The sequence below is a fragment of the Gavia stellata genome, chromosome 19 (assembly GCF_030936135.1).
Source record: "Gavia stellata isolate bGavSte3 chromosome 19, bGavSte3.hap2, whole genome shotgun sequence".
In the NCBI taxonomy this organism is placed as follows: Eukaryota; Metazoa; Chordata; class Aves; order Gaviiformes; family Gaviidae; genus Gavia; species Gavia stellata.
The window spans coordinates 2,255,060-2,281,124 of record NC_082612.1 but is presented as its reverse complement, the minus strand read 5'-3'; the positions used below and the strand labels follow the sequence as shown (position 1 = coordinate 2,281,124).

The 26,065-nt window shown below is 43.3% G+C and overlaps 1 protein-coding gene across 3 annotated transcripts in view; it reads left to right on the top strand.

Annotated features, from left to right (window-relative positions):
• RUFY3 (RUN and FYVE domain containing 3) overlaps window positions 1-26,065 on the top strand; it is a 37,344-nt gene extending 11,279 nt beyond the window's left edge. Inside the window, exons 3-15 of one of the 3 annotated variants that reach the window (XM_059826996.1) lie at window positions 3,569-3,622; window positions 10,092-10,265; window positions 11,606-11,723; window positions 13,495-13,596; window positions 14,596-14,719; window positions 15,392-15,453; window positions 17,602-17,667; window positions 17,762-17,831; window positions 19,924-20,022; window positions 20,765-20,845; window positions 21,439-21,606; window positions 22,355-22,452; window positions 23,521-25,066. In XM_059826996.1, the coding sequence (XP_059682979.1) occupies window positions 3,569-3,622; window positions 10,092-10,265; window positions 11,606-11,723; window positions 13,495-13,596; window positions 14,596-14,719; window positions 15,392-15,453; window positions 17,602-17,667; window positions 17,762-17,831; window positions 19,924-20,022; window positions 20,765-20,845; window positions 21,439-21,606; window positions 22,355-22,452; window positions 23,521-23,593 (1,289 nt within the window). In that variant the 3' untranslated portion in view covers window positions 23,594-25,066. Of the gene's footprint in view, window positions 1-3,568; window positions 3,623-10,091; window positions 10,266-11,605; window positions 11,724-13,494; window positions 13,597-14,595; window positions 14,720-15,391; window positions 15,454-17,601; window positions 17,668-17,761; window positions 17,832-19,923; window positions 20,023-20,764; window positions 20,846-21,438; window positions 21,607-22,354; window positions 22,453-23,520; window positions 25,067-25,926 lie in introns of those variants that run through there. The other 2 variants (XM_059826997.1, XM_059826995.1) reach the window with 2 other exon arrangements.

Genomic DNA, 26,065 nt, shown 5'->3' with positions numbered 1-26,065 from the left:
GCTCGTTAAGATGGTTTTGTATTTTTATTTTTTTTAAATTGTTAGCAAAGGATAATATGCCTTGGTTGGTAAGCCTTATTTGACGTTGGATTTGAAAGACTTTGTGGTTGGTAGTAAGAGTGTTGAAACTCGCACGGCTCCACGGCAGCCCAAGCCGCTCGGCTGAGGCTGTAAGGGGTTCCTTGCCCCGGTGCTAAAGCGGGTAAACCAGCCCCGACAGAATGCCGTGCTGCTGCTGGGCTGTCTGGTGGGGTCAAACCTGTTGAGAACGCTGCTGCTGTGTCCGCGAAGCAGAGAAGAGAGTAACTTCGAAAAACTTCGTTGTTAAAATAGCGGATGGGATTTTCATGATTAATGTACTAGTAATAATAAGTACTCCGGTTCCCTTATAAAGAGCTTGCTTGTGTACTTATTCCAGTGGGATATTCAATTCCATAATACTAATCTTCCTGGGAATCTAGTTGGAATGAGGAAATCGTTTTAGGAAGACTTAAATGTCTTAGTCATCCTGTTTTCTGAACTTGGTACACGTCAGTTACAGACTTGAATATTTTTCCAAAGTAATCAAAAGTGTTGAGTTTGTCTTAGACGCCCCAAGATAAGAGGCATGGAAACCATCAAGTTGCAGGTCTTTGTAACTATCTATCTATTTATTTATTTGGGTGGGTGGGTGGGGGTGTGTGCGCGCGTTAAGGTTTTTTCCCCCCGCTGTTCAGTGGAAATTCCAGACAAGCAGGGAAAACCGTACAATGTAAAAGAAGAAATGAAACGTATGCAAAGCGCAGTTAGATGCATGAAGAAGTGAACAAAAAAATCAAAGTGCTAATTAAACGTGTGCTTTTGCCTGTAAATCGGTACAAATCCCATGGTGCCTTTGTGCCAATACGGATTCACGCAATTCCTGCAAGCATTTCTTGCTGGGAAGAGGGTGGGATTTTTGCCTGTAGGGATATAATAGAAGAAAATACTTGTGACTCCACTGGGCATTGGTTGGTAAGCTTTGTAGGAATCACTTGCTAAGGGTTAAAAAAACCCCAAACAGATGCCTTAATCCTTTACCACGAAGTGGGTAGCAACTGTCCAGGTCGAGCCGGCACAGCCACGTGCGGTTTCTTGCACCTTCGGGTGAGACGTAGCCCGGATGTGAGCTGGGGTGCTGCGCTGCTTGGGCCGTGCTGACCTAATACACTTCAGCCGTTTCCTCTGGTGATGGAAAACAAATAAAAAAATGAAAATGATGAGAAAGCAAGACCTGTTCTTCTGTGTGTAAGCCTCACTACGGTCGTTAACAGCTGTCGTAGTGGGTTGGAGGTTTTGGGTGTTTTTCGGATGTGGAGCTGAGCAAAGCTATAGGCTCAGAGGAGTAGAGACCTTAAATAATTGGAGGCTACGTGGTGCGCGTAGGGAGGAGTCTGAAGTGATGAAATCAACGTGAGAAAGATCACCCGAAAGATCAAGTGAAGCCTGGCAGTTTTCTCTGTCTCCATTTCAAAGCTAATTGTCAATCTTGTTCTGGTTAGGGGATGTTCTTCACTGTTTACACATCAGATTAAGGAAAAAACCCAAACCCTCAGTGTTAGACAAAAGACCATTCAGCGGTGATGCCTGGTTTCGATCTCGGTGTGCAAGTAGGGATTCTGGGATGATCAGAATCTGGTTCTGATCTCTGCATGTGATGGAAACTGCTGTTAAATATATCATTGCATGTGCAGCTGGGTTCTCATCTGGGTCATTGTCAGAAATGCTAGAAATGCAGCTGGCAAACACTAGCTGTATGCGCTTGTTTATGTAGTGTTGTTACACAAAGCATTTTCTACAAATACTGAATTTCTCAGTCACATTAACACCTGCATTTTAAGTCCTAAAACAAAAGGGAAAGGGGTGACAGTGACCCGTGAGTCACGGAGTCAGATCTGTAGCTCTCCACAGTAAGAACGCAGTAGGGTCCAGGAAAGCGTCAGAGACGTGGCAGTCCACCGCTGTGCCGTGAGCTACGGAAAGTCTCCTGCACCTACAGAAACCTCTAACACCTGTAATGAAAGACCAAAAGCTGTGAGTGTCGTGCGTGGGGGAAGCTGGTGGCGGGGGGAGCATCATCACCGGGGCTTTGTTCTTGCAATAGCGGGGAATTTCTCAAGCGAAACTCCCCGGTGCTCCTAGCAAGCAGAGGTGGGTGAGCCTGATTGTGTCCCTCCCTCCCTCTTCAGCCCTGACAAGGAGAGGAGAAATCCCTCCCGAATCAAAAGTGGTTGATCAGTTTAACATGGGTGCATGGGCAGGACGCAATGAAGGGTGGTTTTCGGCCGTTCTCAGTCTTGCAGTAATGCGTAGTTGTAGGGGAAGAAGTGAACTTCTGGTTTAGGAAGAAAATGCATCGCCCAGTCAGCTGCGTGAATAAAACAGTCTCCAAGGATGAGAAGACTGTTGGTCAGCGGTATTGCAGTGTAGGAAGCTTTAGCGGATCGGTTGAATTATTAGTTGTAGTGGTATTCCGACTTTTTCTTATCCTTCTTTGAATGCGGTGCCTGCGAATATGCTGTTTGCTAGCCAGCGCTGCTCCTACGGCAGGAGGAGGCTGCTGATCGCTTTTCTGTGGGAGGGAGGAGGTCCTAATAGTGTGTGTACTTTGCTCAGGACTTCGGCACGGGTGCCCTGTAAAGGGGAATAGAGCCTTTCTTGTGCTTTGGACATTCAGCTGATTGCAAGTTAGCGCTGGGGAGACCGGGCACGTAAGTAGGGAGCTGAAAATCCTACAGGGTTCAGACCCTCCGGGGCTTCGTCTGGCTTTGTTTTCTGGGTTTGAAACCAGGGAATCAGTGGGCGTGCTGAAACGCGTTTTCCTCGTCCTGCCTGCTCCTCTCCCAGGACACCTACCTCCTCCCCGTGCCCGTCAGCCGTCTGCAGGCTCCCGGGAAGGGTCTAGAGCTGTTTTCCTCATCGAGGCCTTAGTGAATCACCATAAGAATGACGACGTAAAACCTGTGACCCACGTCCAGGCTCAGTTGGATCACCTCTGCAAGATTTTTCATTTGGAGCGACAGTCGTAATGGAGTTCAAGCTGTGTTTAACCTTATTTAAAATGTCCTCAGTAGGTCCTTTTCCTGAAATGTGCTTGCTTTTCATGTGTGGCTCTATTCCCTTGTTATTTGGGGGGATCGGTTTGGGGCTGGGTAGGAGGAAACTGAAGGAAATGCTGACGTTGCATAAATATCAAAAATTTAGTGCTTTGATCTTACAAACAAAATAATGCTTTCCTTGCTTTTCTTTCTAGGATGTGTTTTACAAAAACGTTGCTTGTCTTAATACAGAACAAAACAAAGCTTCTAAAGCTTTACTGAAGCCTCCCTTAATTTGACTCTCAAGGAAAAAAACGCTTTGCTGTATTGCTTTGTGCAGACTAATAAACCCTTTTGACTTGCAAATCTCTTCCCGCTATGAATTAAGTCCTGTATTATGCAAATCTCCCTTTCAGTTATCCTTTTCTTATGCCTTGCTTTTGAATCTTCCCTTTGGATCATGGCTTGCATGACATTTTCTTTCTTTTCCTTTCTTTTTGCTGTTTGCAAAGACTCTTGGGAGGATTTGACAGATGTGGTGGAGCAATTGCGTGATGATACTGAAGGTGCGTGCCACCCCAACATCTTTCAGCTATTATTTCCGCTAATGATTGGCTTTTGACTTATTATTTTGAGCCCGGGTGCAAAATGCCGTTTTCCTTGCCGCTGCCAATAGCTGTGGCTTTCCGAACGTGCCCGTCTGGTTGAACCAGGTTGGCAGCCAGGACATGCCGTACTAGTTGCACTCTCTGTGGATGGTTGGTTTCTGCTGTTGGCGTGTTAAAGAAAATGTCTTTGATCGCTCCAGCGTATGTATTGCTCTCGCAATTGTGTTAATGTACGTTTAAAATGGATATTGTGAAGGCTTTTCTTCTGAATTTTATCAGCCCCTTCATGGGATCCGTGTGATTGGTTTTAGTTTCTAAATTCTTACTGATCTCTCTTTTGAAAATATGTGCATATAATGTTGCTTAAAAAACGCTTTTAAAAGTTTGGGGCATTTTTACTCCAAGTGGAGGTAGAAGAAGTGAATCAACAAGGGGCTAGTTGACTTATTTTGAATGCCTTCTGAGACAATTACTTTCCTGAGCCTGATATGACCACAACTTAAATGGTTGCAGCAATGTATGGAAGCTAAATTTCAAAAAATATTTCAGAAATCACCCTGAAGCTTGACACTTGCTGAAGTACTTCTATTTATCAACTCGAGACTTGGCAAAAGTCACTCTAAAACTTGTTTTGCAAATTGTGATGAAAACTTTTGAAGCACTAAATGAGAAAAATTTTTATAGTGTTGCTTACTTGATTTTTAAAAATGGTGCAAGTGTGAAATAGGTGAATCCCCAATTCAGCATGACCTCAAGTAAATTTGTAACATGATGACTAAATGCAACTGTTCATGGTTGGGATGGAAGTGCAGCGCAAAAGACTAAAATTCCTTTTGGAGGCAAGAGAATAAGAAGGGGATTTTCCTTTTGTTTTAAGTGCTCGTCATCAGGAAGAATATAGGTTTCAATGCAGAAGGATGGTTAGGGGTATTTCTCTATAGACCAAATTCTTTTAAAATGGCAGTCTTGAATTAGAAGCGAAAGCTGGAGCTAAGTGCTGTTATTCTCACACACAAAATGAACCATGACATAGCAAAATTTACCTTTATTTGTATTTGGAAACTCAGATGGTATAAATCTTTTTAAAGAGGATGTGTTGAGCGCAAAAAGTAGTTTAGATGCATTAACTACACCGACCTCTTGCTGGTCATCTTCCGTGGATGGTGATGGTGCCGTTCTCAACTCTTGCGCTTGGTTATGTGCCTGGGCTTCTGCCTGGTGGCCTCGTAAACGGGGCAGGCTTCTCATCCGCCACGGGAGATGTTCTCTCTTCTGGCACAACAGCTAATTCCGCTTCGCCAGCAGCTCCAGCCGAGGGCATATCCAAGGTAGTCTTTTAAGAAAAAAAAAAAAAAAAGGGGGGTTGAGACTTTCTTTGCCATTATACATTGTACAGATTTTTGGCATTAATTTTGTTGGGGTGGGATACATTTGAAAAGTGTGTCTTGTCTGTTTTCACTTGTATCTGTTTCCCACGACCGCCACGCCCTTCTGGTTTTTTTGAAACTCTTATGTGCCTGGTGTGTGCGGGAAACTGTCCTCCTCGGCCGTCAATTGGAGGCTGCATGCTTGACGTCGAGTGTGCTTTTCCCCTCAAAAGTCAACGTTAAGGACTTAATAGCAAGAACGAATGAAGCAACCTTTCAAATTCTCTGTGAAAAGGTTTCCTCTCTTAGGAAATGAGATATCATTTTGGTAAGATGGTGTTAGTCCAGCTGCTTTCCAGTTTATCCGCAGTCCCTCAGAGTAGACAAGTTGAATTTTGAATATAGAAGAAAAAAAATAGTAGAATAAAACATCTTTCTGTAGAAACAGACATGCCTCTGCTTTTTACTTGGGAAGAGTCATGTCATTTTTATTCTCCTCACTGCTTACCGTTAAGAGAGCATTTGCGTGATAGGCAAAACGTCTATCACCACCTCCTTGAGATGGTGGTCGGGGGCTTGCATTGCTGGAAGGCAGATGAGGCATTTGAAAGTAAGGGAATGTCAGCAAAAATTCAACTGAAATAAATGAAGCTTAAAAAATGCATAATGATGTTGAACTCTAGTTTAAATGATGAAAGTCTTTAATTTGTCCAGTGATTTGCTTTCCACATTAATTTGAAATTAGGCATGTGTTCTTGATTTCGTGGTCTGAACAGCTGCAACTAATGTCTTCCCTAATGTGAATTTGCTCAACTGAAAGTCGGTGCCCTGTAGATAGCTGGCTGGTTTGTTTGGAAAGCAAGCGTTTCACCATGAACCTATCTCAGTTAACCTGAATGCAGTAGGGAGCGGTTCGCAAGGTGCCGTTTCTCTTCCATACACAGAAGCAGCCTTTCTAAATTTCAGATTGCTGTAAGTTTGGATTATTGATTCAAGACGGATTCAGAACATGGAGAACCTTGCTGAAATACTAATTAATTGGCATTACTTTGAGCAGGTTAGTTCACATCTACAGTGTTTCATGACTCCCTGAATTTGATCCGAGTTCTAGCTTTATTTTAGTTTCTTCTTAATTGTTTTAGGGTAATTCAGTATGAGGAGGGATAAAATTTATTGTCACTAGGTGAGATGTACTTAGACCATGGTCGCAGCTTAACCCTTTGAGATCCAGTATTGTGTTGTTTTTTTCCTTGACTTTTAGGGTCCTGGGTACATACTTTACCTTTTAAAGAAATTATAGGATTCCTGAGATCCTTGAATGCTTTTGAAAGCGTCTTCATGGAAGCTTCTCAGGAACCCTTTGGTTTTCGTGCTGTTAGCGTGTGAATGGCTGTGGGACAGTTTTACCTCTTTAGAAACCTGGGAGTTCAGTGTTTTAAAGAAACAGATGAGCTGTTTATTTTATCCCACCATTCTAGTGGGATGCAAGCCCAGTTCAGTCGTGACCACTTACATCCCATGTGCAGAGTTGGCGGTGAGAAAACCTGTCCTATTCTGCGGAAGCTACAATCTTTAAATAGCAAAGGTGTCTTGAGAATTTAAGATTATTTCAACTGAAATCTAAGCCACACTGAAAGGCGAAGTTTAAGGGCCAAGATTGTACTTTTTAAGATTTACGATGTGGCATGTACAGTAAAACATAGATAGAGTTTTAGCAGTTAGAGGCAGAAAGAGAAAGTTGGAGAAAGTCTTGACTCAAACAGAGAATCTCAGTTGCACATCAGACTGTCAAAGCAGAAAGTGTCTGGGTTGACTTAAAGCCAGATGGATAGTATTACTGTGTAAAAGGCATCGTTGCTTGCTTACCCTGCTCTTTGAGACTCTATTTGAAAGGTGTGTATGTGGCAGCACGTACGACAATGGTATAAATTACTTAGGATTTAATTTTTGGAATAAATCTTTGGGGTTCTATCCAGTTTCATACTATATAACAGTTAATTGGTTTGCAAGGTGAGAATCTTAGATAAGCTGCATGTGCAGAACACCATTGTTCACAACACACTCATGAAGTAGAAACCTTTAATTAGTTAATGTGATGAAAACATTTTTCAGTTCTTTAGGCTGTGACTGCACATTTTAGTCTTAAATGGAAGCATAGCCCTCCTTTTTCTTTTTTTTCCAAACTGCTTTAATCAGCTCAGATGTTAATGAGTTCTTTAAAGTGTTGAAAGAATCTAGTTGTGTTGAACATGATGCATGCACCCCTCTATTATTCTTGTTTGTGTGTGTGTGTTGGTTTTTTTTTTTAATTCGGGTAGTATTGCCCCCAGTTGACACGCAGCAGTCACAGACCTCTCAGACTCGTGGAAAACCATGCACCTTGCCTCGGAAAGCATCCGGTACCCTCGACCTCGGTATAGCTCTGTGTGAGGCAGCAGCTCTCGATACTCTTAGAAACGTGTGTGGTTTCCTGTGATTATATAATGGAGTGGGACCCTGATTCTGCGCAGCGTCCTTGGACTCTACCGTAATTCAAATTAGCTGATAATAATTTCCATTGGCTGATAATAACTTCCATAATTTCTCAGGTTCTTTGATTGAGGATGTTTGTGTCTCCACTTCAGTAGTTGCTTTTCGTCTTCCAACCCTGAGGTGCCTTTCAGTGTCTCCTTCTGTCTGGCATAAGGAGTCTCAGTTGCACAGTAGTAGTTGCTCTTCTTCTTGCCTGTTTTGGATTCAGCCATAGGTTATTGAAATGAAATATTACTCCTGTCAGCTACATGCTGCTGGGCCTACAGTGCTTTTCAACCTGCAGGAGATAACCAAGATTGGAAGTAGGAACGATGTGGTTTTAATGATTCTGTGGTTCTATAAAGCTTTGCTCCTTGCTCTCTTTTTGGCTGGTGGGTGCTGCTAAGATGCCTCATTGCAGTGGCAGTGCATTTGAGATGACAAGGAGTTTGTGTTCGAGCAACTGGACTTGTCGGTATCAGCATCGTGATGAAGCAGGATGATGACTTGCATCATCAGGACAAGTCCCGTAGGAGACTGCAGTAGTCTCAGAAGAATATACCTTTGGGCCTCTTCTGGCTAAGTTGTTGTATTTTAAATTGCAAGGTACTGTTCTTCACGGTTGTATTGATCAGAGGATGAGAACTGTTAACAATGCAGCCAGCTCAAGTCCACCTGCCTAGTAGAGATTTGACGTTGACTCAGTGGCAAACCTGCTGAATACAAACCCAAACTTCTGCCAGACTTCACTTGGGGACTGGATCCACTGAGGATGAAGGTTGCATCTTCCCCTCTTCCTTCACCATGATAGATGTGTTAAGGAGAGATATAGGAACCTATCTCAGCTGTCTGTTGAAGAGACAGAGTCTCCAAACAGTCAAAACCAGTTGAGAACACCCCGATGGTGGTGACCGTCGCTGGGTGGGTCTGGACGGTGGTACTCCCCAGCGCTGGCAGAACAGTCGTTCTTCCACAGCTTAGATTTCTAGATATTTTTATGGCTTCTTTCATCAAACTGAGCTACGTACATCCCTGCGTTTTAAATAGAAATATATCTCCTTTTGTTCTAATTGAAGGTTTTCAGTCTCTGGTATTTATTTGCTTTACTTGTTTGCTAAATGCAAGCATGCTTTGTCAGTATAGCGGATAAAACATGTACCCTCTGCTTAGATGTGTAGTCTTAGATGTCCTCTGGTCATGTTTCTGCTGCTAGGTGTAGTAAATTCACTCACGAAGGTGGCAAATTGGTTCAAGAGTCCATGGCTGTTTACAGCAGCCCTAGAATAAATTGTCCTCGCAGGGATGAAACTGCTTGTGCCAAAGACCCTGGAGGTGTTCAAGGAACGTGTGGATGAGGCATTGCGGGACATGGTTTAGTGGGCATGTGGGGTTAGTTGATGGTTGGACTTGATGATCTTACAGGTCTTTTCCAACCTTAGTGATTCTGTGATTCTGTGAAAGAACTCAGCTCCCAAGTTGGGTGTGAGATGGCAGGTGGAAGAGATATAAACACAAAACTTGCAACTGATGCAACATCATCTTAGTAGCCAGAATTTGTCTCTGTTACTGTGTATTTCCAAGCCTAAAGCTTAAGCGCACTTTATTAGTTATGGTCGTAGGACGATGTCACTCTAGGTACAGGACAGTACTGTTGTAAAGGAGCTTGTTTCTGGTGGTGTTGGAAATGCACTGGTGGTGTTTGGGAAGGGAGGCACTCTGTGGCGGGACAGATGTTGGCGTTGGGACATTACACAGGTCAGGGAGCAGGAGGCCTGCAGGCAGGGTGTGGTTGGGAAAATGGATGTCTGGATTTGTTTCTTGCTAGTGGCAAGTATAAAGGTCTGAATATTAACAGTATGGTAGAGGAAGCATATAATATTGGAAGATCTGTGCGTATTGGGACTTAGAGCGAGCTGTGGAGGAGCCGTGAAGATCAATCAGCTCCTTATTGTCAGTGGTAAAAACCAGTAGTGTTGATAAAAGGAGTGAGGTAGGTGGGGATGGGCTCCACGTTACAGCCGAGTTTAAAAAGAGAAAAATCATGAGAAGGAAAGATGCAAGACTGGGTAGAGAGGTACGTGGATGGATTAAGTCTGGGAGGATTCGTAGTTATCTTCAGATGGAAGAACAAATCACAAGTGGAGGATTCTTGCTGGTTTGTCGTTGCTGGACGTAGCTGGGGATTTGAGTCGGAGCAAGTGACGGCTGTAGCATTCGGTAACGCCTTGTCCAGGTGTAAAGCACAGTATTAACAGCTGTCTTCAAACTTTTCTTCCTTGGAAAATGTAAAGCTTTTGTAGTTATCTGAAGTATGGAGGCACCCTTCATGTGATATAGCACGTATTCGCGTGTCATTGTGGCTTCAGCTGTAAAATGCTAGTTAATCTTGGTTTTTCTCAACAAAAGGCCCGAGGAGAGTGCCTCACACGAAACTGTCACTGCCCCTAAAATATCTTCAAAGCAGAGGGACAAAAAGAGAGATGGGATATCTTATGGTATTAAAAAATAGCTTTTGTTACTCAACAGTATTTTTCTGCCTTTCTTAATAGATCCTAATTATCTCATGGCTAATGAACGCATGAACCTGATGAACATGGCGAAACTGAGCATCAAGGGGTTGATTGAATCAGCGCTTAATCTGGGCAGGACGCTGGACTCCGACTATGCACCTCTTCAGCAATTCTTCGTTGTGATGGAACACTGCCTTAAACACGGCTTGAAAGGTAACCTTCCTAGAGAGGAGTCCTCCCGGGCTGCTCATCATAGCGTAGGAGCGAGAAAGAGCGATCTTGTTTTAAAAATCTAGTTTTGTAATCTATAGGAGACTAAAGAGAAGCTGAGCGGGGTCACTGCTGCGATCACAGTTGGCTTGGCAGGTCACAGGAAGGGAAAAAAACCTGCTGAAGGTGGAACACTGCAGGTGTAAAGTTCACAGTTGTTGCGGGTGCTTGCCATTTTTAAAAGAGCTTTTCGGATGACTCGAGTATAACTAAGTGATCAGTGACAAAATTAGCTCCTTGGCAAACTCATGACTCCCTTTTTTTCTGCACTTCCTCATGCTTTAGGGACACAAGGGGCCTCTTGCTGGAAGAGGAACTGCAACACGGAGGGTCTTTCTCAACAGGTCTATCAAAACTGAGGATTTTGGCTTTGTGCAGCTAATGTCTTGTAAGCTGCTTTCTAAAATAGCAAGCAGAGCGTATACTTAGCTATATAATACGGAGTCACAACTAAAATTGCCAAGTACCAGACTACTTCGCTTGACGTGCTGCCCTTGCGTGATAGTACCTTGAGATGAAAAACAGAGGATATTAAATGCCCTCTCAGCACCCATACGTACCTCCTGCGGTGCTTCTTTAGTAGTTGTGTTCAGCATTACGCGCAGAAGAAGGGATTCCTGTGCCGGTGGAGGTAACATCATGTGAGGGAGAGGCGTTCATATTCTTCAGCTTCTTTGTTTATCCCTCTGCCAGTGTCCCTACTGCCGGTCATGAGTTTGAAGTTAACAGAGTTCTTGGTCTTCTCACTGCTGCTGTGAAGTAGCAGTAAGAACTATGGAAGAAGAAAATTCATTTCCAGCTTTAGTACCTCGGGGTCCCTAGGAGGCTTTTCTGAAGGAGGAAAGGATGCACAGAGAAGCTCCTGGCAGCTATGGAGGAGGAGTGCCGTCCTTTTCCTTGTAATGTGGTGTTCGGTGAGAGAAAGTTACTGTGCACACATCAAGCGTAACTTAGGGACAGTGACAGCGTCCCAGTAGAAATTTTGACCTCTAGCAGTGAGTCTGAGTTGCTGGTTATCGCTGGCTGTTGTTGTTTTGGCATATTGGGGGAGGTATGGAATATTTTCTGGCATCTGTCTCAAGCTCCGGTTGCCTTATTTGAACAATACCAGTAATTGCCACGCTTGGGTGTAAAAAGCCATCTTTTGTGCTTGCCCAGCAGCAGTCCCAGAAGAACCTTTCTGGCAAGTTTTGACTACCGTTGGTTCACTTCTGACCATGTTTGAGAATGTATTTAGTCAGCACAGGCCTAACGGGCTCTTTTCATATCTTTTTCTTTTCTAGCCAAAAAGACTTTTCTTGGGCAAAATAAGTCATTTTGGGGACCTCTAGAACTAGTAGAAAAACTTGTTCCTGAAGCTGCAGAAATTACAGCAAGTGTTAAGGATCTCCCAGGGCTGAAGTAAGTACAGTCTTTTACTGCACAAGTACGTAAGATGTTTTTTATTCTAAGAAGGATCCTGAAGAGGAGGAGGAAGGGTAAACGTAACCTTCAGGAATACATCTGCCGCCTTCTGCTGATAAAACTGGATCGTTACTCTCTCTTATTCTTAATCAAGGAACGGCAGAATGAGAGGATAGGATATATTCTTTCAGTGCTAAGCGCACAGGGTGTTATAGACAACAGTGCATTTATTGCTAACACTAAACGAGTGACAAGGTGTCTCAGGAATGGGAACAGCCGTTACTGACTCTCTTCCCGAAGCCACCCTGAAGAGGAAGGGAATTGGAAGAAAGGTGATGACAGGTTAAATAGTTTTGAGACTGACAGACAGAGGACATTTTTCTTGTAAATAAACTCAGGTAAACTTGTGAAGTTTGTGTAAAAGGGAGGCTCAGTCACAAAGTTAGAGAAGATACTAGCTTATGTTAAAGAGGGGAGGAAAAAAACCACTTTAAGCACATATTGCTTGTAAAAATTTCGTAGTCATTTCAGACATCACATTCATGTTTCCTTATTCCACGCTAAAAAGAAACTGTAAGAGGGTTTCAGCCTGGGGAATAGAAAAAAGGTAGAAGGAAGCTTTTGTATGAGTAGCAGGAGTAAGGATGAAATCTTCTTTGCTGACAGAGGAGGTGAATAGATTCAATAACAGTTTCTTTTGGGTTAGTATTTAGCGATGTACATAGGGACAAGTGCTTTACTGGAGATCTGTGCAGGACTCCTCCCGGAACAGCTTACAGGACCAGTGTGGAGTGCCAACAGTGTCATGCCAGAGGTCCTGTTACCTTTTCCTGTTACAAAAGAGTATTGAAAAGTTAAATAAATTGAAATAAAGAACAGTTTTAGAATAAGTTTCTAAACCTCAGCCTTGCGTTCATACTAACCCTTGGGAACTGTCATGTCATGTATTAACGAGGTCAAGAATGGGGAGTAATGAAGATGACTTTCATGGGCAGTTGCTGCTTGTACTAGTAAAGGTTAGTAAATCAAGTGCCCCACGTGCTGTTTGGTATAAGGCAGCTGACTGACTGCTGGAGGCGGAAAAGAAATTTCCTTCTAATCAGAATACTGCTCAACACGGGGGATTTACACCTTCCTTTGGAGCATCTGGTACTGGCTCCTGGCCAGCACGCCAGGGTAGACGAGCCAGAGCTCTGATGCAGCATATCAGTTATCGTATTTTTAAAGCTGCGTGCTTCAGATTGCCAGGAGAAACAGAGGGGGAAGGACTGTGACTATAACCCATTGCATCCTGTGGGTGTGTTAATGAGCCAAAGAGCTGAAGAGAACAGTACTGAATTTGTGTTTTCAGTTGTCTTTGTGGATTCTCACCCAACTTAACACCTACCTGAAGGAGAGGTGCTTGGGCATCTGTGCTGAACTGAAGTATACCCATGTTATTCTGACTCGCCTTGTGCAAAACTGATTTTGAATTAGAAGGGGATGTGTTGAAGCAGCTGATCTCTGTCTGTGTAGTAGTATCCAACAGGGGTAAAGGCAGGGGAACAGTGTAACAACAAAACCAGAATCAGTTATGAGAGAAGCGGTGATTGCTTAGATAAACTTGTCTGTAACTGTTTGCACTTAAATACCTTGTTATTTCCCTGTTTTCATCAGTGCCAGCTCTGTCTTTGAGATGCAGAAACTTTAGATAGAATGGGATTACTAAAGCTGTTTGTGAATGTGCGTTGCAGTGTGTCTGTAACTGTTTTGTTTCTGGCCTTTGTAGGACGCCTGTGGGTAGAGGAAGAGCTTGGCTTCGCCTGGCTCTAATGCAGAAGAAACTTTCGGAATACATGAAAGCCTTGATTAACAGAAAGGATCTTCTCAGGTGAGCGCTGAGCTCACGCTCGGATTAGCTTAGGTTCACTTCTGCCCTTTTGTAAGATCTTTACAATCTTTTACACCTGAATGGTGAAGTATGCGTGTACTTTTTCTGAGAAATGGTAACATCTGTGAAATGCAGAGCTTTCTCTGAGGGATCAAAAATGCTTAGTATTCTTTCTTAATTCAGAAGCTGTTATTTCTCCACTTTGTCTCAAATATCCATTAGAATAAACACAATTTTTCTATTCCCAAGAGGTGATTTGGGTGAAATATTTGTACAGAGGGGATACAGCATCCTCTGTCTGCAAAATCTTGGCCTGTATTTATTTCTGACCGTGTCACTTCATTACTGTCTGACTTGGAACAAGTCATTTCACTTCTCTGTATCTCTGCTTCCCACTCCTAAAACAGCAATAATTTTGTAGTTTAATTGCAAGTCCATGGGTTTGAACTACTATGTCTGTGTAAAGCAATAGGATTTAATAAATATGTTGGTGTTTCTTTACTCAAACAAGTAGGTTTTTGTTGGCTGTCCATATAAATCCATAGCTGGCTTGGGCTTAGAAAGGAGAACTCTGCATTGTCCACTGGAAAATGTGGCGGTAGCTTGTGTTAATAACAGCACGTAATAGAGTAGTAGACGTATGCTCCTTAAAAACTCTGATATTAAGCCCCAGTCTTAAATCTTCAGTGTGCTGTACCATTACTCAAGAATCGTGCTTACTTTCTGTCACCGTTCAACAGTGAGGGACCAGGTCTCCTACTTACTGGGTCTTTGCCTCACCTAAAGACTTACTGTGCTAAGAGAAATTTGTTCAGAGTACGTTGATAGTATGTAGGAGTATATTTCTGCGTGGACTATGGGCTGCTACCTGGGTTTTTGTTAAGGCTGAGCTTACGTTACATTGTCGCATGAACTAGCAGGGATCCCATGCTAGTTGACATCATTTTAGTTGGCTTTTAAATTTGCAACACTTGTCTTCTCTTGCTGTGCATCCTGCAGTGAATTTTATGAGCCTAATGCACTGATGATGGAAGAAGAAGGTGCGATCATTGCTGGCCTCCTAGTAGGTTTGAACGTCATCGATGCAAACTTCTGCATGAAAGGAGAAGACCTGGACTCACAGGTACTGGGTATTCAGTTAATGTATTTTTTTTTTTTCTGCCTGTTCAAATTGGAAGAATTTTCTGTTGTAGAGGACTTTCATCAACTGAGGTACAAGTTTGTTACTGTAGGTAATAAGAGACTAATATAAGCTTGTTACTAGGATTGTGAGCTGTGGTTAGCTGCGATCAGAGACTCGGGATTTTGGTTTTCGCTTTGCTGTTACGCTTTGCGATGGTCTGCATGCAGGTCACTCTGGAGTGAAATGTAGTAAATGAAAAAGGAGGCGAAAACAGGGAAGGACTTAGCCAAAATGAGGAGAGAAATGGACAGAACTGTTAATTCACTCATGCTGTGTGATGAGATCATTGTAGCTGTTAAATAAAAGAAAATGAGCCTGTATGCGCTTATGTTCCAGCTTGCATAAGCAGAGTATGTACAGATACAGTGATGGTAATGATTTGTCCTTATGTCCTAAGACTTGCTTGCCAACTTGCTGCTTATCCTCTTACATTTTTGCTTGAAATACACCGTGTTTTCATTAATTTTGGATAGCTTACTGGTATAATTAATCCTTGCTGTAATACAACAGGTACTGATGTTCGAGCTGAATTACTCTAAACTTTCACAACTACGGACAGTGTTTAGTCTTAGAAAAAGTGTTTGAAGTCAAATGCAAATTTTTCTTTTCTAGGTTGGAGTTATTGATTTCTCAATGTATTTGAAAGATGGGAACAGCACGAAAGGCAGTGAAGGGTAGGTACCCGCACAATTGTCCTGCTTCTTATCTCTTGGTGACTTGTTTTCAAGTATTCCGGGTTGTCCTGCAAGATGTTACCTTTTCAGTTAAAAAGCTACTTACACTGAATTGCTTTTCTGTGATAAACCATAATTTATAAATAAGATACTGGAAATACTGGGAGGGGGCAGGGGAGAAGGGAAGTCTCCCAGAACTATTGTGTGTGTGCTTCCTTAATTGGCAACTGAAGATAAAAATAGTTTAAAAGGGACCCTCTGTCACATATATAAAAATATTTTAGAACTGTCCTCCTCATCATAGTGGTGTTCCCCAGGGCTCAGTTTTGGGACTGGTCTCATTTAATATCTTTATCGACGGTCTGGACGAGGGGATCGAGTGCTCCCTCAGCAAGTTTGCAGCCGACACCAAGTTGGGTGGGAGTGTTGATCTGCTGAAGGGCAGGAAGGCTCTGCAGAGGGATCTGGACAGGCTGGATCGATGGGCCGAGGCCAATTGCGTGAGGTTCAACAAGGCCAAGTGCCGGGTCCTGCACTTGGGTCACAACAACCCCATGTAACGCTCCAGGCTTGGGGACGAGTGGCTGGAAAGCTGCCTGGTGGAAAAGGCCCTGGGGGTGTTGGTCGACAGCCGGCTGAATATGAGCCAGCAGTGTGCCCAGGTGGCCAAGAAGGCCAACGGCATCCTGGCCTGTATCAGAAATGGTGTGGCAGCAGGAGCAGGGAGGGGATCGTGCCCCTGTACTCGGCGCTGGTGAGGCCGCACCTCGAATGCTGTGTTCAGTGTTGGGCCCCTCACTACAAGAAGGACATTGAGGTGCTGGAGTGTGTCCAGAGAAGGGTGACGGAGCTGGTGAGGGGTCTGGAGCACAAGTCTGATGAGGAGCGGCTGAGGGAGCTGGGGGTGTTCAGTCTGGAGAAGAGGGGGCTGAGGGGAGACCTCATTGCTCTCTACAACTGCCTGAAAGGGGGTTGTGGGGAGGGGGGTGTTGGTCTCTTCTCCCACGTGACAAGTGACAGGACAAGAGGAAATGGCCTCAAGTTGTGCCAGGGGAGGTTCAGGCTGGATATTAGGAGAAATGTTTTTCCAGAGAGCGTGGTGAAGCACTGGAAGAGGCTGCCCAGGGAGGTGGTGGAGTCACCGTCCCTGGAGGTATTTAAAAGACGTGTGGATGAGGCACTTAGGGACAGGGTTTAGTGGTGGACTTGGCAGGGTTAGGTTAACATTAAGTGTTGGACTTGCTGATCTTAAAGGTCTTTTCCAACCTAAATGATTGTGTGAATCTCTGCTGAGTTAGGTCTGCCGTTCTTCAAAGCCTTTTCGGTAAGCAGCTTCGTAGCCTTCACCAGTTGTATGGCTGTAGCAGGATAGTAGTCGATTTTTGGCACCGTAGCATCCTTCAAAAAAAATAATCTCCAATTGGAAAAGATCATAACCGTAATAATAGCCTAAATTACTTGTGCCAGCATACACAAATGGAGCTGTGCAACATTCAGAGAAAGTGGTTGAAAAATACAGTGTGGGCACACTGACATACGGATCAGGTGTTGCGGTTTTCTGAGGTTCTTCAAGAGTGCTTCTTCCTTCTAAGGAAGGCCTGCTAGTTTGAATTCAGGTATATATTTAACATTTATCCCTCAGGATCAGGTGTTTTGATTGCATTTATTTTATCCATAGTTTCATTTTTAGAACAGTCTCTTCTTTAGTTAAGATTTCCTGCTGGAAATGCATGCAAAACATGCATTTGTTGACAGTTTTCCTTGAACGGATTTTGGTGGGATGACTCTTGTCCGATATAAATGTAGTGCAAAACCAGGTTTTTTGCTTTGAAATACTACTGTACTCTTCGAAATGTTGTCTGCCTTAACCATTCTGTTTCGTATGTCACAAAATGCCTGAATGTCAGCCGGGTGAATGTAGCAGTTGGAGCTTCTGAGAAGTCAGGGGACAGTAACTGATTATAAAGGCATAGACTGTAATTCGGCTTTGCTGTTTCACATACATCCCATAGACTCATGGAGACCTAGGGTATCGGTGCTACGCTGGGTATGTGGGCTCTGCCGCCGCGTTTCCTCTTAGACCTTTAATGGTGTCTCTTAGTTCTTTGAATCCAAATGGTTGAGCTGAATGATACTTCTTTTTTCCAGAGATGGGCAGATAACTGCTATTTTGGACCAGAAGAACTATGTAGAAGAACTCAACAGACATTTAAGGTAAGACGTGATTATTTATTACGTAGTATAACACAATAGAAAGCAGGATTTTTAAAGAAGAAGGAATTACTATAGGGTTTTTTCTCTTCAACAGCGCTACGGTAAACAACCTACAGGCCAAGGTGGATGCCTTAGAAAAATCCAACACTAAACTGACCGAGGAGGTAAGTGTAATAGAAAATCATCTGATGTTTTGGCCTTCTGGAATCGGGGATTAGAAATGTGAGGGGAGGAGTTGTTTTCAGATCTCTGGTGTACGTCGTGCTGAGTGTTTAACGATGGAACTGGAATAACTGACCTGCCAAGGAATTCCGCTGGCTGTTGCTACTAAGCATGAGGCAGAAAAACAACCAAATGTTTATGTGAAAAACCAAAAGCTGTTGACTGCACTTTATCCCTCTGAAGTCTTTGAGTGCTTTCTGATTTTTGTCTTAGAATAAATTGTATGGTGGATAGGGTTTCGAATGCCATACAGCTGATGTAGGTTATGAGACATCCAGACATGATAAATCTTTAAGTGTCTGTTTATTTTGACAGGTGCAGAAGTTTACTACAGTGTAAAGATAGTAACTGAAATGTTTCAGTAACTTTTTCTCTAGCCTGTCACAATTTGCAAGAAATAAAGGAAAAATTACCATTATAGATAAAACGTTGTTCAGTCTGAGCATGAAGAATGGTTGGTACGCGAGTCATAGGTGTAACCTGTGTTTTAAAAACTTGGTCTTGCAGTTCATTAGTAATGGCATAAATGTAATAAAATCTTGTGGGGTCAGTTGCCTGACAAATGGGTGATAGTAGGTCTCATCCTAATGGTTTTACAGTATCTCTGTCCACATGGCACTTAGCTCAGCAGAAAGATTTTGATTGGGATGTCTCTTGTAGTACTGCTCTTGCAGTACTAGTAGGAAATAGAAGTTCTTTTTTGCTTGTTCACCCTCATTAAAAGAGGTCTGCACGTCTGGTCTTTAAACATTTACTCTAATGGATGTATTCCAAATGATGAGAAGCTTTAGTGATAGAAATTTGTGTATCTGCTCTTGCAATTAAGGAGTAAGAAATGTTTTTTAAAATTAAAATATTTTTTTAATTTTAAAAAGGTGGTCTGCAGTAGAGGCTGCCTTTCTCAGCGCTACTAATAAGCAGCTTTTGCTTTATTACCTGCAGAGTACGAGTGCTGTGCCCATTAGGCATGGTACCCATGAGATGAATTGCAATGTTGACTGAAGTAGTTTTTAATTTTTAATAATTTACTTGCTTGTATCTTAGTGAAGTCTGCATGCTGTTCAGAGTAAGAATTTAAGTGATGCTGGAACACGCTGTGCCAACCAGGGCTATTTGCAGGCTGTAGTTAATGAACTGCATCACATGTCACATCAATTTGTATGTTTGGCTTGAGCTGTACCAAAGACTCGCGCTTCCATCAGGGTAATTTCTGTTTCGGTTTGTCGCTTAATAACATTGCTGATCTCTTGAAATGTCACTGAGCTTTTCTTGTGTGCAAGGCTTACGTAAGTTATGATTTACAAAGTCAGAAGGAGTTTGCTGAAGTTATTTTGGCCTTTGACCACAGGCTGAAAGTAATCTGTTAGTCTGCGGTGATGCCTTCACTGGCAATTCCTCTGAGGCAGATGTCCTGTCTCATAAGGGTGGTGTGTGCTACTCATCCTCCATTTCCAGCCAAATCTTCCTCCTCCGATGAGGTTCTCATCGTGCTTCTCCTGCCCAAATGCTTCAGCCTCTTACAGTTCAAATGCTCTACCTCGCAGTGTTCCCAAACTACTGACGCTTTAGCAAACCCACGCAAGTATTTCTTCCCTGGTAATATACTTCGGTTGCTAGAAGTCAACAAAACTTAGCTGCCACGTGCTCACGTTTTTCCTTTTCGCTGTCTTTGGCAAGGGAAGGGCAACGGAGTGAGGATTTCTGTTGCGTTGCGATAAACACAACGTTACACTGAGTCTAGCAGGTGGAGAGACCTGAAGAAGTCAGTAACTTTACTGAAAGACAGGAACCAAAATATCTCGGGAGGTCTCTGGTTTAGCCGGTATTGGAAATCTATCACAGTGGTACTAATTGATGCTTTTTCAGGTAGTCTTTCTCCATGGTAGAGGCCGAGTTGTCTTTTGCACTCCACATACTATTTTTTTTCTCACTTTGAGTGTAAAACAAGAGTACAGAAAATGTGTCTAGAGAGGAGAAAAAAAAAAAGGTCAAGTATGTTTTTGATATGTTACTGTTGGTCTGTTTTGTTCGCAGCTTGCGGTTGCAAACAACAGGATTATCACACTGCAAGAAGAGATGGAACGGGTTAAAGAAGAAAGCTCTTACATCTTAGAGTCCAATCGTAAGGTTGGTGTGTGTGAACAATTACTGAGCCTTTTGGGCAGTCCCAGCCCAAATTCGACCGAGAAGTCGGTGTTTGGAAGAGACTTTTATTTCCATACGTACCTCACACAAAAGCTGCAGTAGCGAAGAGTGACTCCAGGTGGGTCCTCCGCTGAGGGTGACAGATGGACCCTGGCCACAGGAAACCCTGCCTGGCCGTAGCCGATGAAAACGTGAGCGTGCACAGAGCCGAGAGCTAACGCAGCATGTTCGGGGCTTGCTGGGCGGAGGTGTCAGAAGGGGCGGGAGGAAGGATGATTTACTGAGGGGGTGGTGGAAAAATTTGGACTTCGGAATTCTGCTTTTTTGGCCTGAAACGCTACCCTTTTCGGAAATCAAGGGGCAGGATCTGTAATCTTTTCTTGTTGATTTATTGAAAGTGCTAGTAACCGTGGTAGAATATGGTTTTAGTTTTAAAACCCGTAAGATCTTTTCCTGAGGTTTTGTAACAGTACTTAGTATACTGTGAAAGTTGTGAAGATGGACAGTCTGTGCATTTAATTCCTATCCGTTGAAGTGCGCTGAGCACCTTGGGGAAACAGGGAAATAGAGTCATTTCACGCGGAAGTGGCGTGCTGCGGTAACTGGATGGAGCTCTAGTTTTGATAGGTGCAGAATTTGTTTTCAAAATGGTGGGAAAAGCAAATAATGGGCAAACGTGAGGGTTAGTAGTACATAATGACGAGTTAATTGGGTGTCTTCATTAATTTAGGTCACTAAAGACAGAACTGCTGATGGCCATGCACTGACTGAGGCACGAAAACAGTTAAAGGAGGAGACTCAGCTGCGGCTGGTAAGGACTGCGTGAGCTTGGAGCTCACTACAAGCGGCTCTTTCACGTAATAACTCCGTGTCAGACAATCGCTTTTGAAAATGTTTGGCCAGGGGATTTTTTTCATTCCTGCCTGTCTGCTTCAGCCTGATCCGAGGCAGTTTTGTCAGAAGCGATGTTAATTTTGTGGCTCTATTGATCAGTTTGAGGTCTGTTTCTCAAGACGAGCAGTGCGGTTGCGTTTCTCGGTTTCACATATCCCCCTTGCCAGATAAGGATATTGGTGGGGAGAAAAATGCCTGAGCAGAAGGCTTTTAGGAAGTAAAAAGTCTGCCAGCTTTTCACGAGTCCCCTCCATCAGAAGGATGAGCCTACATAGTACTTTCTGACTCTTTGCTAGTAACGCTGTTTACATCGCTTGAATATTCGACTGAAAAACGTGGATTTATTGTCCTTAATTGTCTTTGATGGGTCAGATCTGTAACAGTGAGGCTCTGGCAGTGCAGCACGCTTCTAGGTAGTGACTGCACTGGCAGGAGCACCGGTTCCGGGTGGTTATCTCGCGGATGGTGAGGAAAGCCGGCTGGTAATGCTGACTGATCTGTATGTTCCAGGACGTGGAGAAAGAGCTGGAGGTGCAGATCGGGATGCGACAGGAGATGGAGCTAGCCATGAAGATGCTGGAGAAGGATGTTTGCGAGAAGCAGGATGCGCTGGTGGCGCTCAGACAGCAACTGGATGATCTCAGGGCCCTGAAGCATGAACTGTCTTTCAAGCTGCAGGTAGGGAAATAATTAAATCAAATGCCGTGAGTTCCAGATAGAAGTGATAGCTCTTGTTCTTTTTCTCCCCTGCCTATTTAAAAGGTGCTAGGTGTGGAAGGGTTACAGGCTGTGTGGCATACTTCTGTCTTGCTGCAAGAAAGCTCTAGTAGGTGAACAACTGAACGTGTTGGAGGTTAAAGAAAAATGCGGTTTCTACTGAAAAAAGACTTGTGATGATCCGGAAATGTGTGTGCTTGACTGGGGAAAGCATCTTCTCTGTTTTTGCGGTACACAAACCGAGCTGTGGTAGCTTCTTTTCCAGTACAATCTAGTCTTTGAAGGTGTATGGTGTAATTGCATACCTTGCTGTGTGATGACTAAAGCAGATTCTTAAGACAAAGAGCAGCGCAAAATGCTCAGGACGAAATCCTAAAATAGACTTTCGAACAGGAAAGGTTGCTACTGCTCTCCTTGAGCCAATCGTTCTGTGCAAAACGGTTGAAGGATATTAGCAGGTAATGCATTACCGTGTGGTATACAGGAAGCGTCACTGATTACGGTACTGCCCTTTTGTGGGGTCCAGATGTAGCCTGCACCTCTATGGCAAGACGTTTGTCCTTGCAATATTGACCTGGCATTCGCTTTTTGAGCAGCTTCTCCTGCGTTTTTGGCTTCTGCCCCTTTCGTGTCACGTGCCGTATGATTTATCATGGCTTATTTTGGTTTTACTGCTGCCTACCAAACCCCACGTTGCTACTTTTTCCAGAGTTCAGACATGGGAGTGAAACAGAAGAGCGAATTAAACAGCCGCTTGGAAGAAAAAACAAATCAGATGGCTGCCACCATCAAACAGCTTGAACAAAGGTAAAAAATGAAACTTCTACGATTATAAAATCACGTGTGTATTCTAGTGGTAGTGTCCCCCTGATCCTGAATGGACCAGGTGAGAATCTGAGTGCTCTGCTTAGCCACTGCACGAGGAGAGCTATCATTTTGTGAGATGCTGGTAGGAGAAGTGTTTTGCATGCTCAGAAGGGCTTCCATTGGAAAAGAATATACAACTAAACGAGTAATTAACACAGCAGCTTTGTTTATCTGTGTCAGCTGCACTTTTTGTATGTTATCCAGTCATTACAAGTCAATTACGATCTCTGATAGTGCTGATAAAAAATGTAAATACAACCTTAGAGAAGTGCTTGGCTGTTAATGACAGCATTGCAGTGGGAGCAGGAGGGACAGGCTTGGAGGGGGTTGGTTACTCCAGATCTCTCTGGTGCTGTTTTGAAACAAATACCCCAAACTGAACCATTCTCATTATGAAGGGCCTTGTACGTTCTGAGGGAGACGAGCTTGAAAAAAATGCTCACGTGGAAGTAAACGGAGGAAGATGAGAGGGCAGCCTGGCTGTCGCTAGAGGTTGATAAAGATAGCCCATAGGTATAATATCCATTTGGACTGGGCCAAGTTCCATCCTGATGACCGTGTTGCTCTCATGTACTAACCCTCATAAACTTAGGAGGGCCTCAGCACCAAAGTTGGATTGATTTGAGAAGGAGCAGTGCTCCTTTTTTTCTTTTGTCTTCTTCCCAAAGCCAGGCTTTGCGGTGGTTTGGCCAAAGGTTCAGCACTTCAGTCGCCGCGCGTTGCCTTGACTGTCGTGCTAGGTCCAAGAAAATCAGGGGAAAGCAAAGCTCTCGGCAACGTGTATTGTCGGGGATTGATTTAATGATCAGGGCATCGCGCTAAATTAACGCTCTCATTTTAGGGTTTGTATTGTGAATGGTTCTTTATGAAAACGGTCATTTTGTTTCTAGAAGATTTGTATTTTAAAATGTTTTCTGATATCTACTCAGCTAATTGATTTGCTCTTTTTCTCTTGCTGTTCTTATTTTTCCATGTTCTCATCCTCCTCGTTCTCGCTTACTTATACAGTGAAAAGGATTTGGTGAAACAGGCAAAAACCTTAAATAGTGCAGCAAACAAACTGATCCAGAAGCACCATTAGACATTTTTATGTCTGGTCACCTCACAGCTCTGACATCAGAACTCATTTATGAGGGGAGAACTTGAGAATTGCTAAAAGCAAATGTTAAAATGTTAATTGTCACCTAAAGTTGATTTGGAATTTGCTGAATTTTTAAAATCAGTGAGTTTTTCTTCAGAGATTTAGAGTCGGGTATAAAAATCCCTAACTTTGCCATTTAAACTGTGTTAAAGTACCAATGAGTTGGCCAATAAACACACCAGAAAAGCGTAAGGAATGGGAGATATGTGGCTCTGTACATCCCGGTGATGCACACCATATACAGCAGCACAAGTCTTCAACATTTATGGATAGTAGGCGCGTTGGTCAAGCCAATATCAGATGGGCCAGCTCGGGAAAGTCAACTAGTTTTCTGTGTTACCCTTTTTGTGAAGTAGACGAAAAAATGCATCCCTGGAAGTTGTTGAAAGTAGTTGTGTGCGTACCCCAAGCCGTTACCCATTCAATCCTGTTCTGTGGGTTCAGCCCCAAGTCCGAGACAAACGGGCGTGACTCGATAGCTCGTCACCGTGAAGACCAGTCCTCTTGTAACCGAGACCGCTTGCAACGATTTTGCCTTAGTGACTTGGTGGGAGGGTGGGGACTTATGTCTTATCCTTATTCCTTTAAACTTCATGTGTCCAGAATTAGTGGCTAGGTGTCTTAGAGTAACATGATAGAGTGGTAAGTTCAGTGGAAACCTCCTTATCTTTGCATTGTCTTCTACCTCTGCCATGAATCCCTCTAGGCATACGTTGCGGTTCTTCCCGACCAAAGGAAGCTGAGGAGAGGTGTTTTGGTAGGTCTCTCCCCTTCCTAGAAAGGGAAGTTACACGTTTTACAAAAAATAATCTGGTCTTTATATTCTAGTGTTTAAAAGAAAGAAACAAACAAAAAATAAAAACAAAAAAAAAAGACGAAAGGAACAAAATGTGCGGTGGTGAGGAGTGGAAACGGTAATTTGGCACTTGACCATTCCTTGTCTTAGTTAGCAGTTTAAAATGAAGAGTTGCATTTTACGTTTACACTACTTTCATTTGCTTCTGAGTTTCTGTAGCTCAATACAAATGGAATTTGCTAATGAAAGAACAGCTAAAGCTTGGAAACAGCTCTCAATAGGAAAAAAATCTGCCAATTTAACACCCCAGTGCAAAACTTGAAGTAACTATTTAGTTATTTGTAGTTTGGACTACTGTAAACTAATATTCTCTTCCCTGTGGCCGCAGAAGTCCACCGTCCTGGCCTGTCATAGGCTTCAGGTTATAAGTGCTCCTAGAGATTTTTTTTTTTTTCTTTCAAGAATATCACATGTAGGGGTTTTCTCTGTTGAATAAGGGTTTTTTTGCTCTGGTGAGATACCTGTAGAAACTCTTTGGTGCCAGTTCTCCCTTTGTCCTGGGGGATAGTGCTCCTTGGGGCAGTGGGTGGCAAATGTGACTGAAAGGCAACTGGGGAAAGAGCACCTACTGATTCTCGCTAGGTAGGTTTCAAGATCTGCGAGGCTCAGCCTAGTCCTCCTGTACGTAAGCGCGTACCACCGCTTAGCTTGGTTAACGGACTCCCGCACACAAGCCGACTTGGAGACCTGTTCTAAATCTCTTGGCGAAGCCCAAGTCGCATGCTTGAAAGTATGAACTTAACCTTCAGTAACCTTTTACTAGAAACTCATTTTAACTACCTGGAGAGAAAAAAAAAACACTAAAAAGGTGGAAGCTTTCCTCAAGGTATCCAAATAGCTAGGTAGAACACTTAACTCCCTTGCCCCTCCCCAGATTCCTTCTGTAGAAATAGGGGGTTGGGCTGGTTTTGTTTGCTGTCACAGTAACGCTAAAATAAGACAGAATTAAGGATCTGGCCATTTCTGATGTCAGGCCCGAAGCGGAAATGCTTTGGTGTGCTAATGCCTGGGCCAATGTGTCGGTCCGTGGAAGAGACCAGGAAAATGCACTAATTCTCAATATAGTAGCTAACCGATGTTGCAAGTTCCAGTTACATGTGTAAAGCTGAAATGTAACGTACATTAAAATCAAATTTGATTTAAAATTCTGTGTACTCGAGGTTTGCTTTAAATCTGGATAAAAGTGATGTTTTATGTTTTTCATCTAATGGCTGTAAACTGTAGTAATAGAATAAAAACTATTGAAAATCAGAGCTTCTGCCTGGTTCACCTACATTTTGCTTTTCGTTAAAAATATTTTCCTCCTTTCCATTGTTTTTACCATTCCTTTTTTTGGCTTTACCTTTTCACTGGGTTTTTTATTTGTTGGTTAAACTCGGTCTTCCTCCCCACCATGGCTTTTGTTTTCTATCACAAGTTCATGTGGCTCAAATCCAGATTGCGACAGGCAGAGAAGGACCGTCAGTTGGCCCAGCAGGACAACCGGCTCTTCAAGCAGGAGTTTGGGGACAAAATCAACAGCCTCCAGCTAGAAGTGGAAGAGCTCTCCAGGCAGC